Source organism: Bufo bufo, chromosome 2 (assembly GCF_905171765.1).
Source record: "Bufo bufo chromosome 2, aBufBuf1.1, whole genome shotgun sequence".
Lineage (NCBI taxonomy): Eukaryota > Metazoa > Chordata > Amphibia > Anura > Bufonidae > Bufo > Bufo bufo.
Genome location: NC_053390.1, coordinates 44,487,864 through 44,501,126, shown reverse-complemented (window position 1 = coordinate 44,501,126; position 13,263 = coordinate 44,487,864). Strand labels below are relative to the sequence as shown.

The 13,263-nt window shown below is 47.0% G+C and overlaps 1 protein-coding gene across 3 annotated transcripts in view; it reads right to left on the bottom strand.

The window, feature by feature from the left end:
* The window catches only part of PDZD2 (PDZ domain containing 2), a 301,267-nt gene that overhangs the window by 85,719 nt on the left and 202,285 nt on the right, over positions 1-13,263 (bottom strand). For all 3 annotated transcript variants that reach the window (XM_040421009.1, XM_040421011.1, XM_040421010.1), the window contains 2 exons: positions 5,406-5,548; positions 1,899-2,031 (listed from right to left, as the gene is read on the bottom strand). In XM_040421009.1, coding sequence (XP_040276943.1) covers positions 1,899-2,031; positions 5,406-5,548 — 276 coding nt within the window. The remainder of the gene's footprint in view (positions 1-1,898; positions 2,032-5,405; positions 5,549-13,263) is intronic.

Genomic DNA, 13,263 nt, shown 5'->3' with positions numbered 1-13,263 from the left:
TGTTGCCAGCTCTACCCAACATATACACCAAACACAGGGCTCAGGAGCAGTGTGCACAGAGACTAAGCTCCAGTGCCAGGCACCGCTACCACGAGAGGTACGGCACAGTGCCTGGGTAAACCAACTAGGGGCTGGATCCTAGCAAATGGACCTTCCGCATCACTGGGGCAGTAAACGTTTTTTTGTACCCTCAAAGGGGGTTGTATAACATTTTCCAATGATGGCTGTTCTCACCACGGGTCATCAATATCTGACAGACACCCCACACCCCCTCCATCCAGCCGGTTACTGCAGTGCTACTTCCTCTGAACTGAATACTGCATTAACCAGTTCCATCCACCGCCCAATATAGTGTCGTTCTGAAACAGCTAAAATCGGCAGTTGTGCGGGGTGTCGGACACCCGCCAACCACAGATTGATGGCCTATCCCGATGGCTAGCCTAACACTTGTAAAATCTTGGACAACCCCTTTAAAGGTAATATAGTAAGTTGATTACCAGTAGTCTTACATATACAGTGCACACAGGCTCAGCTCTGCTACATGTCAGTGACTGACAGCAGCTAGACAGAGGATAAACACACAATGACAGAGTGATTATGACCAACCCTGAGAGAGAGGATATAGGACAACTCCCTGACGTGTGGATATGATTGCGGCCCATCTATTCCCCACTGCACACCGTGCCTATCTACGTCACCCGGGACTTCCGATGTCTCATCAACAAATTGTGCACAAAATGACTGTGGTTATTAAGCAATTACCGCACCTAATCCCCGCGCCTCGAACCATCAGCTAAGTGACATCTCGTAGGGATCTTATTAGGTCTCTGATGAGCTCTGAATCACAGCGGATAAAGTGCACTTTATAAACCGCTTCTAGAATTTGTACAGAAAAAAACCTTTTTTTTTCTCATCTATTGCAAATTATTCATTTTTCCCCATTTTTATTGTGACAAGAGCATAGTACCTGTACTGCAACTGAGGCCCTGTTCACATTTACATCATGTGAGGTTTATGATAAAAGCTATAATGCTGTGCAATGACGGACCCCAATGAGTTGCAATGAGGTCCCTCAGGGAAGTTTTGGAATCCAAGAATAGAGCTGCCCGCCGACACAGGGGCCCAAATATGGGACCGTCCCTCTCAGTCTGATATTCCAACACTTCACTTCTTGGTCTCCTGGCCTCACTTCTTGGTCCTCTAGGGGGGCATTTCACACGACCGTATTTTCAGTTTGCATCCAATTCGCAAATTTTTTGCGGATCGGAAGCTGATCCATTCATTTCAATGGTGCTGCAAGAGACGCACACAGCACACCACGTGACGTCCACATTCAAAGGTCCATACCACGGGCCCGCAAAACAAAAAACAAACAAAAAAAAAACACATGTTCTATTCTTGTCCGTTTTGCTGACGAGAATAGACATTTCTAACAAAAGGCTGGACATTCTGATCCGCAAAATGTATTCATGCTTTGCGGATCTGCAATTTGTGGACTGCGATCATGTCAATGCCCCCTAAAACCTGGCGCTTCTGGACAGACATAAAATGACCGCTCTACCGAAGTTTCCTGCAGCATGGCTGGCAGGGCCACCACTCCACAGGGAAAACTTTGAAGGGGACAAGCCCTGAATCAGTGATGGGGCCTCCTTCATTCTTAGGATTGCCTAGGGTCCAAGATGGAATCACCTTCTACTTACCCAACAGAACTCCTGGGCCTCGATGCAATCTGTAGCTGGGCCCAACCCAAATATTACATACCATTTATGGTACTGCCATCCTCCTAAGTAACAGAGGAGCTGTTGGGCCCCTTGGGCACCAGGACCCTGATGCCGCTGGTGACGTCTGTAGACTACTAGGTCACAAGAATGATCTCTGTGGTAGCATTTTACACCTACCCTGCTGGCCACGACGAGCTGCACCACTCCAACCGCGCTCCGAAGAATAACCACCGCTTCTTGATGGGAGAGTCCCACCAAGGACTGGCCATTAATCATTAGTAGCTCATCGCCTGCTTTCAGTCTGCCATCCCTGGAAAACAGAGCAATATGTTATATGTAACAGAATGGTTAAACTTCCAAAAATGATAGCAGTACTTCACGCAGTGATTACATGCACAGTATATATGTGATTTCTATTTATGCTGCTCCTCATTCTGGATATGTCTGTTTAGGTTGCCCGTCAATCGTCTGTCTTCCTTTCTGTGGTCAACAGTTAAAGGGGTTGTCCATGGTGTTAACATTGATGGCCTATCCTCAGGACAGACTATCAATATCTGCTCGTGGCGGTACGTTACCCGGCACCCCAGCCAATCAGATGTATCAGCGCAGGAACTACACAGCTCCATCCATTGTTACCATTCACTTCAATGGGAGCAACGCTTAAAGGGGTTCTCCGGTAATTAAGAAAATGAAAATACTTAAATATTACTTTATTATAAATATATTCTCAAATACCTTTTGTCAGGAATAGGGACCGCCTTATTCCTAGTTATTATAATGTTTGCGGTGATAATATATGTTTTATGGTTATCTGTTGTGGTGTAACGTGTTCTGGTGTGATTCACATATGTATTTATGTATTTGTGTTGCCAGGCCAGCAGCCAGTGATGCATTGGTTTAAGGCTGTATATAGGCCGAGATGTCTGCCCCATACCTGGGAAAACAGCAGCCTGCTCCCTGGGGGGTAGGTCAGCACAGAGATGCTAACGAGGATGGACCCGTTTGCTGGTCACACTCGGGACAGGGGACAGCAGACGCTCCGGTGCCTTGTGTCAGCATGGGGGCTTCCTAACCAGAGCATGAACCATAATCCGTAATCCTTCATAACTTGTTCAGGAGGGATCTGATGTCCCCAAAATCTAGCTTATCATCTCCGGTATGATGGGGGCATCGCATGGACACCAGACATGGCATATCAACTCACCTTCATCTTCTTAAAATAAGGATCTCATCTTCCGAGCGTCCTTGACGTGTAGCGTTTGATATGCTAGGACTCGGAACGGTGAGATATGAATTATGGAGAAGGGCTGGGGTCTGTATCTTCACCAGGGCAACAGATATTTTCATACCTGTTCCCTAGTTGGCCTGGGGGCCGGCTGCATGGGTAATGAAGCTCGGCCCAGATGGGCTGAGCCAGAGGTGGGAGTGAGAATCCCCCTCAGGCCTGCCCATGGAGGAAAGGCATAAACATGCAATCCCTGGATATTTGGCCGTCACAAAGTGGGAGATCCAATCGAATTGGTCTGTGCACCATTACTCTGCCCAAATCTCCTGGGAGGAAAGGACTTCTATCACACAAATGTTACCGTATTTTTCGCCCTATAAGACGCACCTAGGTTTTTGAGGACGAAAATAAGAAAAAAATATTGTTTAACCAAAAGGTGTGCTTTTGGTGGGTTTTGAATTAATGGTGGTCTGTGCATGACACTATTATGGGGGATCTGTGGATGACGTACTGTCATGTGGGGGATCTGTGGATGGCACTGTTATGGGGGATCTCTGGATGGCACTGTTATGGGGATCTGTGGATGGCGCTGTTATGGGGGATCTGTGAATGGTACTGCTATGGGGTGGGAGATCTGTGGATGGCACTGTTATGGGGGATCTCTGGATGGCACTGTTATGGGGATCTGTGGATGGCGCTGTTATGGGGGATCTGTGGATGGTACTGCTATGGGGTGGGAGATCTGTGGATGGCACTGTTATGGGGTGGGGGATCTGTGGATGGCATTGTTATGGGGTGGGGGATCTGTGGATGGCATTGAATGGGGTGGGGGATCTGTGGATGGCATTGAATGGGGTGGGGGATCTGTGGATGGCATTGTTATGGAGTGGGGGATCTGTGGATGAAACTGTTATGGGGGGATCTGTGGATGACACTGCTATATGTCATCCACAGATCCCCCTCATAACAGTGTACCCCAAAATACATCGGCCCTCTGCTCACCGAATTATTTAAAAACATGAATCCTCATCCTGTTTTTAAGTTGAACTAACGCTGCGCTCTCCCATGTTCCCATGTTCCCCTGTATCCCCATAGCACTTACGAACAAGCTCCCATAGCAGGCAGAGCGGACGGCACCAGTAACGTCACTCACTGACGTCGCGCGCCTGCTCCGCCTGCTTCATCCATAAAGTGGGCGGAGCAGGCGCTCAACGTCAGTGAGTGACGTTACTGGTGCCGTCCGCTCTGCCTGCTATGGGAGCTTGTTCGTAAGTGCTGTGGGGATACAGGGGACATGGGAACATAGGAGAGCGCAGCGTTAGTTACAGGATGAGGATTCATGTTTATAAATACTTTGGTGAGCGGCGGGGCCCGGTGTAAGAGTACAGCGACTGCACCTGGCCCCGCCCCTAGTTCCGGACTCCAGCCCCTCCTCTCTCCCGGCTCATACATCGCAGTCCGCGATGCTGCAGCGTCGCAGACTGCGATGTAAAATGGAAGCATTCGCCCCATAAGACGCAGGGGCATTTCCCCCCCACTTTTTGGGGGGGGGGGGGGAAAGTGCGTCTTATGGGGCGAAAAATACGGTAAGTATTAGATGGTTTGTCTTGTAACCTTAAGAACCTGTTGGCTCCATGAAGAGTGTGTGTGCAGTCTGAGGCTGTATGTTGTGTTTCCGTGAGGCTTACTATCGTGTGGGTGTCTGCTTGCGAGTGGAACACTCAGGGGTGTCCTGTCGACCTTATAACTGACGGGTGGTGGCAGTGAAAGTTTCGTGTTAGTGTGTGGGTGTGCTTGCAGGCTTCAGGTGGCGATTTATGCTCAAGTTACAGCCTGGCGTAGGGCGTAACAGCGTGTGAGAGCGTGAGGTGAATCGGCCTGAAGGGCTTGGGCAACCCTTGACACGTGGCGCGGTGGGCCGGTCTAGTCTCCGGTACGTGACACCTTTCATTATTTATAATGGCTTGTTTTGTCTGGGGAGCAATCATCAGGGTAAACAAAATGGCCGCTGTCCCATCAGTTCACACAAAACTTGTCCTGATCATACATGAGGACAAGTTACTTCACTACACTGAGGTAAAGAACTGCCTCATCCTCCTCTCTACTTGTCAGGGATTAGGATCCTGAATACAGATGATAAGAACTTTAGCTGAATCTATGGGGAATTTAGTTCATGAGGAGACATGAAGTACAGAGAGGACAGACAGGACAGACTGTGGTAATGGAGACTGTAAACACGTGCTGCTGCTCATTAGCCACAACTCACAATCCTCTCATGTCTCCTCCTCTCCTCCATTCCCACAGAGATTCACCTGTATTCAGGACCATGATTCCTGACAAGCAGAGAGGAGGATGAGGCAGCACTATGGCTCATTGTGGTGAAGTAACTTGCTGCAGTACCTGGCACAACTGGGAGCAGGTGCATTATGTCAACATGTGTGTACTATATTGTACAATACCTGTCTGCTGAGCCTCCTTCTTCTACATGGGCTACAACAATGCCATGTGGAGACCTCTTGGAGCCCCGGCCACCTGTAATTTGAATGCCTAGTCCACCTGATCCCTTCAGCATGTGCATCTTCCATATGCAGCAGCCTTCTCGCTGAAATAAAACATACATATATGACATACAATGGTATTGGAAATAAGATCTCACAGCTGACAGTGCATATCAGAACAAAAACCAAGCCATGAGGAGGAAAGACATAAGAAAAAATGTGGCGCACAGGAATGACACACAATCAAGGTAGAGGTGCTCACAGTAAAGAGGAATCACCCTTCCTCTGGGCGGATAATAGAATTGATACCACTGGTACCACTGAGGAAGGGGTGACTTTAAACCCCGAAACGCGTTTGGTTCAAGCCCCCCTTCCCGATGGATCGGAACATCATCTGTTGAATAACTCGATGCCAAACCAATCCTGAGAATCAAACCCGACGCGATATTAATAGAAATCACTGCACGGACACAAATCAAACAAACACGTGCAAACAAATACCAGCGCGGGAGAAGGAGGGTTCGAGCTCGCAAGACACCGGCTCCTCGTCATACCGGAGCAGCATCTAGAGCTATTGAGGGATACGGAGAAGGCACATAAGAAGTTTCTGAGCAGCATACCAACCGGAGTAGTATTACTGTAAATCCAACTACTGAAACAGCTCAGCGGGACGCCGCTGATCAGTGAGTATAGCGGGACGCCGCTGACCAGGGAGTATAGCGGGACGCCGCTGACCAGGGAGTATAGCGGGACGCCGCTAAACAATTACTGATATTTAACACATAGCTATTGTGTCACTACCGCATTGGGAGGATATGTAAACATTGTTACTGAACAGAGAGCCCATATAAGACACTAACAGAAACGCAGTTTCATATTTCAAGATTATTGCTGAGTAATCTATAACGGAGTTACAATATTGTACCATCCCACATCACGTATCTTACATTTACTAATCTGTACCAAGGTATTGCATTGATTATATATGCAGCGATTTTAGGATATTAATCTCTCAGTTTTTATCTATTGTTATTTACTAGTGTTTTATAGGCATTAATAAATTGTATGGTCCCTATATATTGAGAGTGCCCAGTATTTTTTATTCAATGAGGAGGAAAGAACTGCCTGTAGAGATCAGAGACAGGATTGTGTGAAGGCACAGATCTGGAGAAGGGGACAAAAAATGTTTGCTGCACTGAAACTTCCCAAGAACACAGTGGTCTTCATAATTCTTAAATGGAAGAAGTTTGGAGCAACTAGGACTCTTCCTAGAGCTGGCCGCCCCAGTAATCAGGGAGAAGACCATTGGTAAGAGAGGTGACCAAGAACCCGATGGTCACTCTGGCTGAGCTCCAAAGTACAGAGATATTCTTAATGAAAACTTGATCCTGAGCTCTAGACCTCAGGCTGGGCCAAAGTGTGACCTTTTAACAAGACAATGACCCTAAGCACACAGCAAAGACAACACAAGAGAGGCTTAGGGACAACTGTGAATTTCCTTGAGTAGCCCAGCCAGAACCCTGACTTGTACTCAATGGAACATGTCTGGAGAGACCTGAAAACGGTTGTCCACCGATGGTCCCCTTCCAACCTGACAGAGCTTGAGAGTAAATGCAGAGAAGAGTGGCAGAAAATCCCCAAATCCAGGTGTGCAAACCCAGGCATGAGATTCAGCCGGTTCCCTCCGGTTCTCCAGATACGGTTGTTAAAATTACAGCCGGATCGGAGAACCGTGTTGCTGGCTGAATCCCGGCAGCGGCGGCAGCAGGTCAGGGGGAGATGAGCGATACAGATTAATCTTGAGCCGAGATTTGTACTGCGTGGGATCGCTGCCAGCATGGAGGTAAGTATTAGTGTTTTTCTTTTATGTGGCGCGCTATGGGGGCATCAACTGGGGGAATTACTGGCACATGATGGGGGACACTATGGGGGCATTATTGGCACATGATGGGGAACACTATGGGGGCATTACTGGCACATGATGGGGAAAATATGGGGCATTACTGGCACATGATGAGGGGGGCATCAACTGGGAGAATTACTGGCACATGATGGGGGACACTATGGGGGCATTACTGGCACATTATGGGGGACACTATGGGGGCATTACTGGCACATCCTGGTGGACACTATGGGGGCATCTACTGGCACATCATGGGGGACACTAGTGTTTTTCTTTTATGTGGCGCGCTATGGGGGCATAAACTGGGGAAATTACTGGCACATGATGGGGGACACTATGGGGGCATTATTGGCACATTATGGGTTATACTATGAAGGCATTACTGGTACATGATGGGGGACACTATGGGGGCATTACTGGCACATCATGGGGGACACTATTGGGGCATTACTGGCACATTATGGGGGACACTGAAGGCATCTACTGGCACATCCTGGTGGACACTATGGGGGCATCTACTGGTACATCATGGGGGACACTATGGGGGCATTACTGCACATCATGGGGGAACCTATGGGGGCATCTACTGGCACATCATGTGGGACACTATAGGGGCATTACTAGCACATCATGGGGGACACTATGGGGGCATCTACTGGGGGAATTACTGGCACATCATGGGGGGAATCTACTGGCATATCATGGGGACACTGTGGGGGCATCTACTGGGGGCATTACTGGCACATCATGGGGGACACTATGGGGTCATCTACTGGCACATCATGGGGGACACCACAGGGGCATTACTGGCACATCATGGGGGACACTATGGGGGCATCTACTGGGGAAATTACTGGCACATCATGGAGGGCACTATGTGGGCATCTACTGGCACATCATATGGGAAACTATGGGGGCATCTACTGGGTGCATTACTGGCACATCATGGGGGACACTATGGGGCATCTACTGGCACATCATGGAGGATTATGGGGGCATTTATACTGGCACATCAGTGGGGGACTATGGGGACATCTTATACTGACACATTATGGGGGCACTATGGTGTTGGAGGGGGGGGGAAAAACACTATGGAGGCATATTATATAGGCACATTACGGGTGCACTATGAAGGGGCATTTATACTGGAGCAATATGGGGGACACTATGTGGGAATCTTATTGTGGCACATTATGGGGGCACTATAGAGTTGGGGGGAGAACACTATGAGGGGCATATTATATGGGCACATTATGGGGGCACTATGGCAAAGGGGAAGGAGCGCTATGGGGGCATTTTATATTGGCACATTATGGGGGACACATTGGGGAAGGGGAGAGTACCACTTGGAACCGAACCCGAGTTCGGGAAATGGTTTTTTACAGTACAAATTAATTTATGGAGCCAATCCTAATACTGTACGGAGCTCCTGCTCCGTACAGTATTAGAATAAAGTTTTATGCAAATCGATTCGCTCATCCCTAGACATAATGTTTACACTATTCGTGTCAGGGGCACTATTTGTTGGGTGCAGTTATTTTAGGGCAGTGTGTGCCAATAATTATTGAATGGGCACTATCTTTGTGGTACTAGTTTTATCATGGGGATTATCTGTTTCTGTAGTATAGTATTGTGGAGCACAGTGGGCACAGTATTGGAGGTGGCAGGATGAGTTGTTCAGAAGGTAGGAGGAGGATGGAAAAGTAGGAGCCTAAGATGTCTTTTTGTCAAACTGCAGAGACAAGAGATGGGTGAAAAATCATCATGGGGGTCTGGTATGAAAGGAGAAGATGAGGAAAGAGAACATCTACATCAGAGGCGACGTCACTGGATGTAAGAGGTATGTGGCGCTGTATTCTGGATAGCACTCAATATATTGTGTATGCAGATATGTCTTGAGTGCTAGGTACTGTCAAGGACGTACCAAGACATACGGCCGTCCCGGCAACAGTGAGTGAAAGGAGATCTGTGAGACTGGCAACACGTGGTTAGATCTGACAGGTTTTCCTTGTGGATCAATAGGCGTCTGTGTTGTTTCTGGTAATGGCCACACCCCTTGCCTCAGGTCTTCTTAATGTGGTCATTTAACCTTCCTTATTTATAGTTGCTTCTCCCACAATGCTGTGCGGCTTATAGCTTCTGTGCCTGTGGATAGTTTGTGGTTGTATCTCAGCTGAGTTCCTGGTGCTTCCATAGATTCTTTGAAGTTAAGTCTTTCCTTTCCCTTTTGTATTTTGTTTGGGTTATGTGTGTTGTTTTTCCCTATTGTTTGTATTAGGCCTGTAGAAGACTCCTGTTAGTCCTTCCTTTTGAAAGCACAGGTAGTCTCGTCTCTGCCATTAGTACCAGGGTCCTATAGGGCTACATAGGACTATAGGTATTCCTGCGTATGAACTCACCTATATTTGGGGTCTGTTCATACTGGTAGTCACTCAGGATTTTGGTTAGGGTTTTCCCTAGGAGGTGTCCATCTTCCTTCCCTAGTTCACAGGCCTGATTCCCTGTTCCCCCCCTTCCCTCCTATGCTCGGTGTGGTGTTTCCCTCCCACACCGAAGCGTGACATTATAAACCGCCAAAATCGTCATTTTTTGTTTGTTTGTGCGCAGCCATGGATCCTGTTGCTCCAGGTCAGCTGCAAGGGCTATCTTTGGAGGTAGCTGACCTCCGCACGACCGTCTTGCAGATGCAGAGACCACAGGCTGTTGGTCCTGGTGGTAGTGGTGGAGACCAAGCCTATCTGGAGCATAAAGTTGCCCTCCCGGACAGATTCTCTGGGGGACGTGATAATTTCATTTTGTTTAGGGAGGCGTGCAAACTGTATTTTAGTCTACGTCCACACTCATCTGGGGATGAGAAACAGCGAGTCGGTGTGGTTATTTCCTTGCTTAAGGGGGATGCTCAGTCATGGGCTTTTTCTCTGCCGACCGGATCTCAGTCTCTCCGGTCGGTAGAATAATTTTTCTAAGCTTTGGGTCTTATCTATGATGATCTGGATCGGACCTCTCTAGCCGAAACCAAGCTGCGCGGCCTTCGTCAGGGTGATCGCCATGGCTCCTTGGGCTTTTTAAAAGTTGGGTGGTATGTGTGTGTAGTGTATATATGGTGTATTTATGTATGTGTACCATGTATATGGTGTATTTATGTGTACGTGTGTGGCATATATATGGTGTATGTATACGAAAACATGTGTCATGACGACGCGTTTCCGCGGTTGAGTAGGGAACCTGTTGTTAAAACTTTGAATCCCACCCCTGTGCAAACCTTGTGGAATCCTATCCTAGAAGACTGGAGGCTGTGATCACTGCCAAAGGAGGCTTTAACTAAGTCCTGAGTAAAGGGTCTGAATACTTATCTCTATGTAAGATTTTAGTTTTTCTTTTTCAATAAATTAGCAAAGATTTTGAACATTCTGTTCCGACTTTCTCCCTATGGAGGACTGAGTGCAGAATGATGGGGGTAATACCTTTTCATATTTCTATTTTAAGCTGTGAAATCTCAAGACAATTTTCCCCACGGTCCTCTACAACTACATCTTCTTCCAAACACAGTCCATTTGTCTAAGGTCCAATGGAACAGCACATTGCAAGTCACACTCCAATGGAGCAGAAGACTTGATATAGGAGACAAGGTATTGATGACCATCTACAATTCTACATCAATGTTCACATGCATAAACACATCCGGCAGTATGTAGATATTGATGTAGATGTTGAGACAATTATTTATCAGAGGGAAATCCTTTATTTCTCTTAATTAGGGGCAGGGTAATTCATTCTTTAACGTAGGCAAACACAAATCACCAAGAAATACAGGAACAGCGGCCCTTGAACGGGGTGTGGAGGACCCAAAGAATTCAGAGCATGGAGATGGCATGGCCCTCACAACACTGTCCTCTCTGTGATCTGCATTCCACGAAAACTCTGGACCATGTCAAACAAAGAAATGCATCAAACTTTACATTTATCACCAAGGACCATGTGAATACAGGACGTGCTGAACACTGGCCTATTGTCTATACTGTGTGAAGTATCTGGCGCCTATCTACTGTGATCTCTGCAGATATTACATACGGCTGGCGTTCCAGAAGGAATGGCCCTCAAGTCAAGGAAGGCCCTGGAACGTATTGGTAGTAGCTGTTTCTAGAGCCAAAACCGACTATATGTAAAAGAAGGTTACATTTAATTTTTTTTAACATTGTGGACAATGGGCGACACATGTCACTTTAGGGCTATACAGCGCATGCATTGAGCCTTGAGACCAGAGGAAAAATTAAAGATCCTCATCCCAGTAAACAGGGCCACCCAGCTATAATACTGGTGCATTCTTAAGTTACAGAGGGGTCTTTGGGCCCCTTCAGGATCCTGGGCCCAGTAGTGATTGCTAGCTCTGCACCCCCTATTACCGACCCCCCTGCTTGTGACAGAGGTACACATCATGTAATACGTCTGACAGAAGGATATGTGATGTGAACAGGTCCTCACACTAGAAACAACCACGCAGTTGTGTGAGAAGCACTAAGTCAGTATGGGCTGCTAAACATAAACAATATTTCCGTTCACCAACAGCAAGCAGAGAGTCTGACTAAGGTGAGGAACAGGAACAAAAGAACACTGTAAAGCTGCATTATTTTGCATTATACAATACTAAAATGTATTTCTGTAATACCGTACATGTGTAATTTTTATGTCACTATATAAAAGCCAAAGCTAGGAGTGGATAAAAAAAAAATAATTATAAAATCTTTCTAATATCATCCCCCTTCACGCACTATACATTCCTTCCATAAACTTCAAAAACTGCATCAGAACAACAGGTGTAAATGTGGTCGACTGAAAGGCCTTACTGAAGGCAAAGTAAAGGGGTTTAAAAAGCCAGGAAGAGTTAAAAATGAAAAAGAAGCATTTCTCACCTCCACCAATCCCCTGTTTCGACACTGTTCTGCTCTACACACAAGAAATGGCTTTGAATGTTCACTCAGCCAATCACTGACAAAAGTGGTACCCGCCTCAGCCAGTGATTGGCTGAGTGAGAAATTCCAGCCATTTCCTGTGTCTCGCGCTGTAACCAGGAAGTGGGGAGCAGTACGGACCAGAGTAGAGAACAGGGGATCCGTGGTAGTGAGAAATGCTTCTTTTTATTTTATTTTTGCCCTGTTTTTTTTTTTTTTAAAGAATGATCTTCCCCTGAAAACCCATTTAAAGAGTTTCTGCACCAGTCTGTATTTCTCCTTCTCTGCTGTACCAGTCCGGAAGTAGGCAGAAGTGTTGGTGAACAGCTATGGCCTTTTTATATAGGATTATCTGGAAGAGCATCTTTGGGGATTGTTCTCATACTAAGCTCATATTCCCTAGGACTGGAAACTACGGTACTTTTCTTGGAGAGTTAAAAGTTAGTGACACACGGCACATGAGGAACACTCCTGCAATCCTTTGCCTGATCCAGTGCCCCCATCCAGATGATAGCAGCTGTGCGTCTTCACACCAGACTGTGCTGCCCCTCCTGTCTGTCTCTCTCTATCTATATGTGACTATTACTACAGGGGCATACAGAAGTTCGGCTTATTAGAGTCCACCCACCTCTCTGAAGTAACAATTCCTGCATTGAGTCATCCCGCGCATGGCCCGAGGATCAGGGGTGGATTTAGCTGGATTAGCATATGGTGCACACAATATTCAATGCAATATATTGTGGCTGCAAGACAAGGACCCAAGGCAAAAGTCAATTTTTGCCCCCTCTCAAATCAAAAAGCAGGCTATCTCCTGACTGTAGTTCCCCTTACATCTCTCCCAGACCTTCATCCAGCCATCTACCAGCTATGACTCGCTTGTCCTTTTGCCCTGTAATACTGTACGGTGCCTACTGTACTGCATCAAGTGCTCCCTAAAACTGCACCTGCTGTGTCCCATGTATTGTGC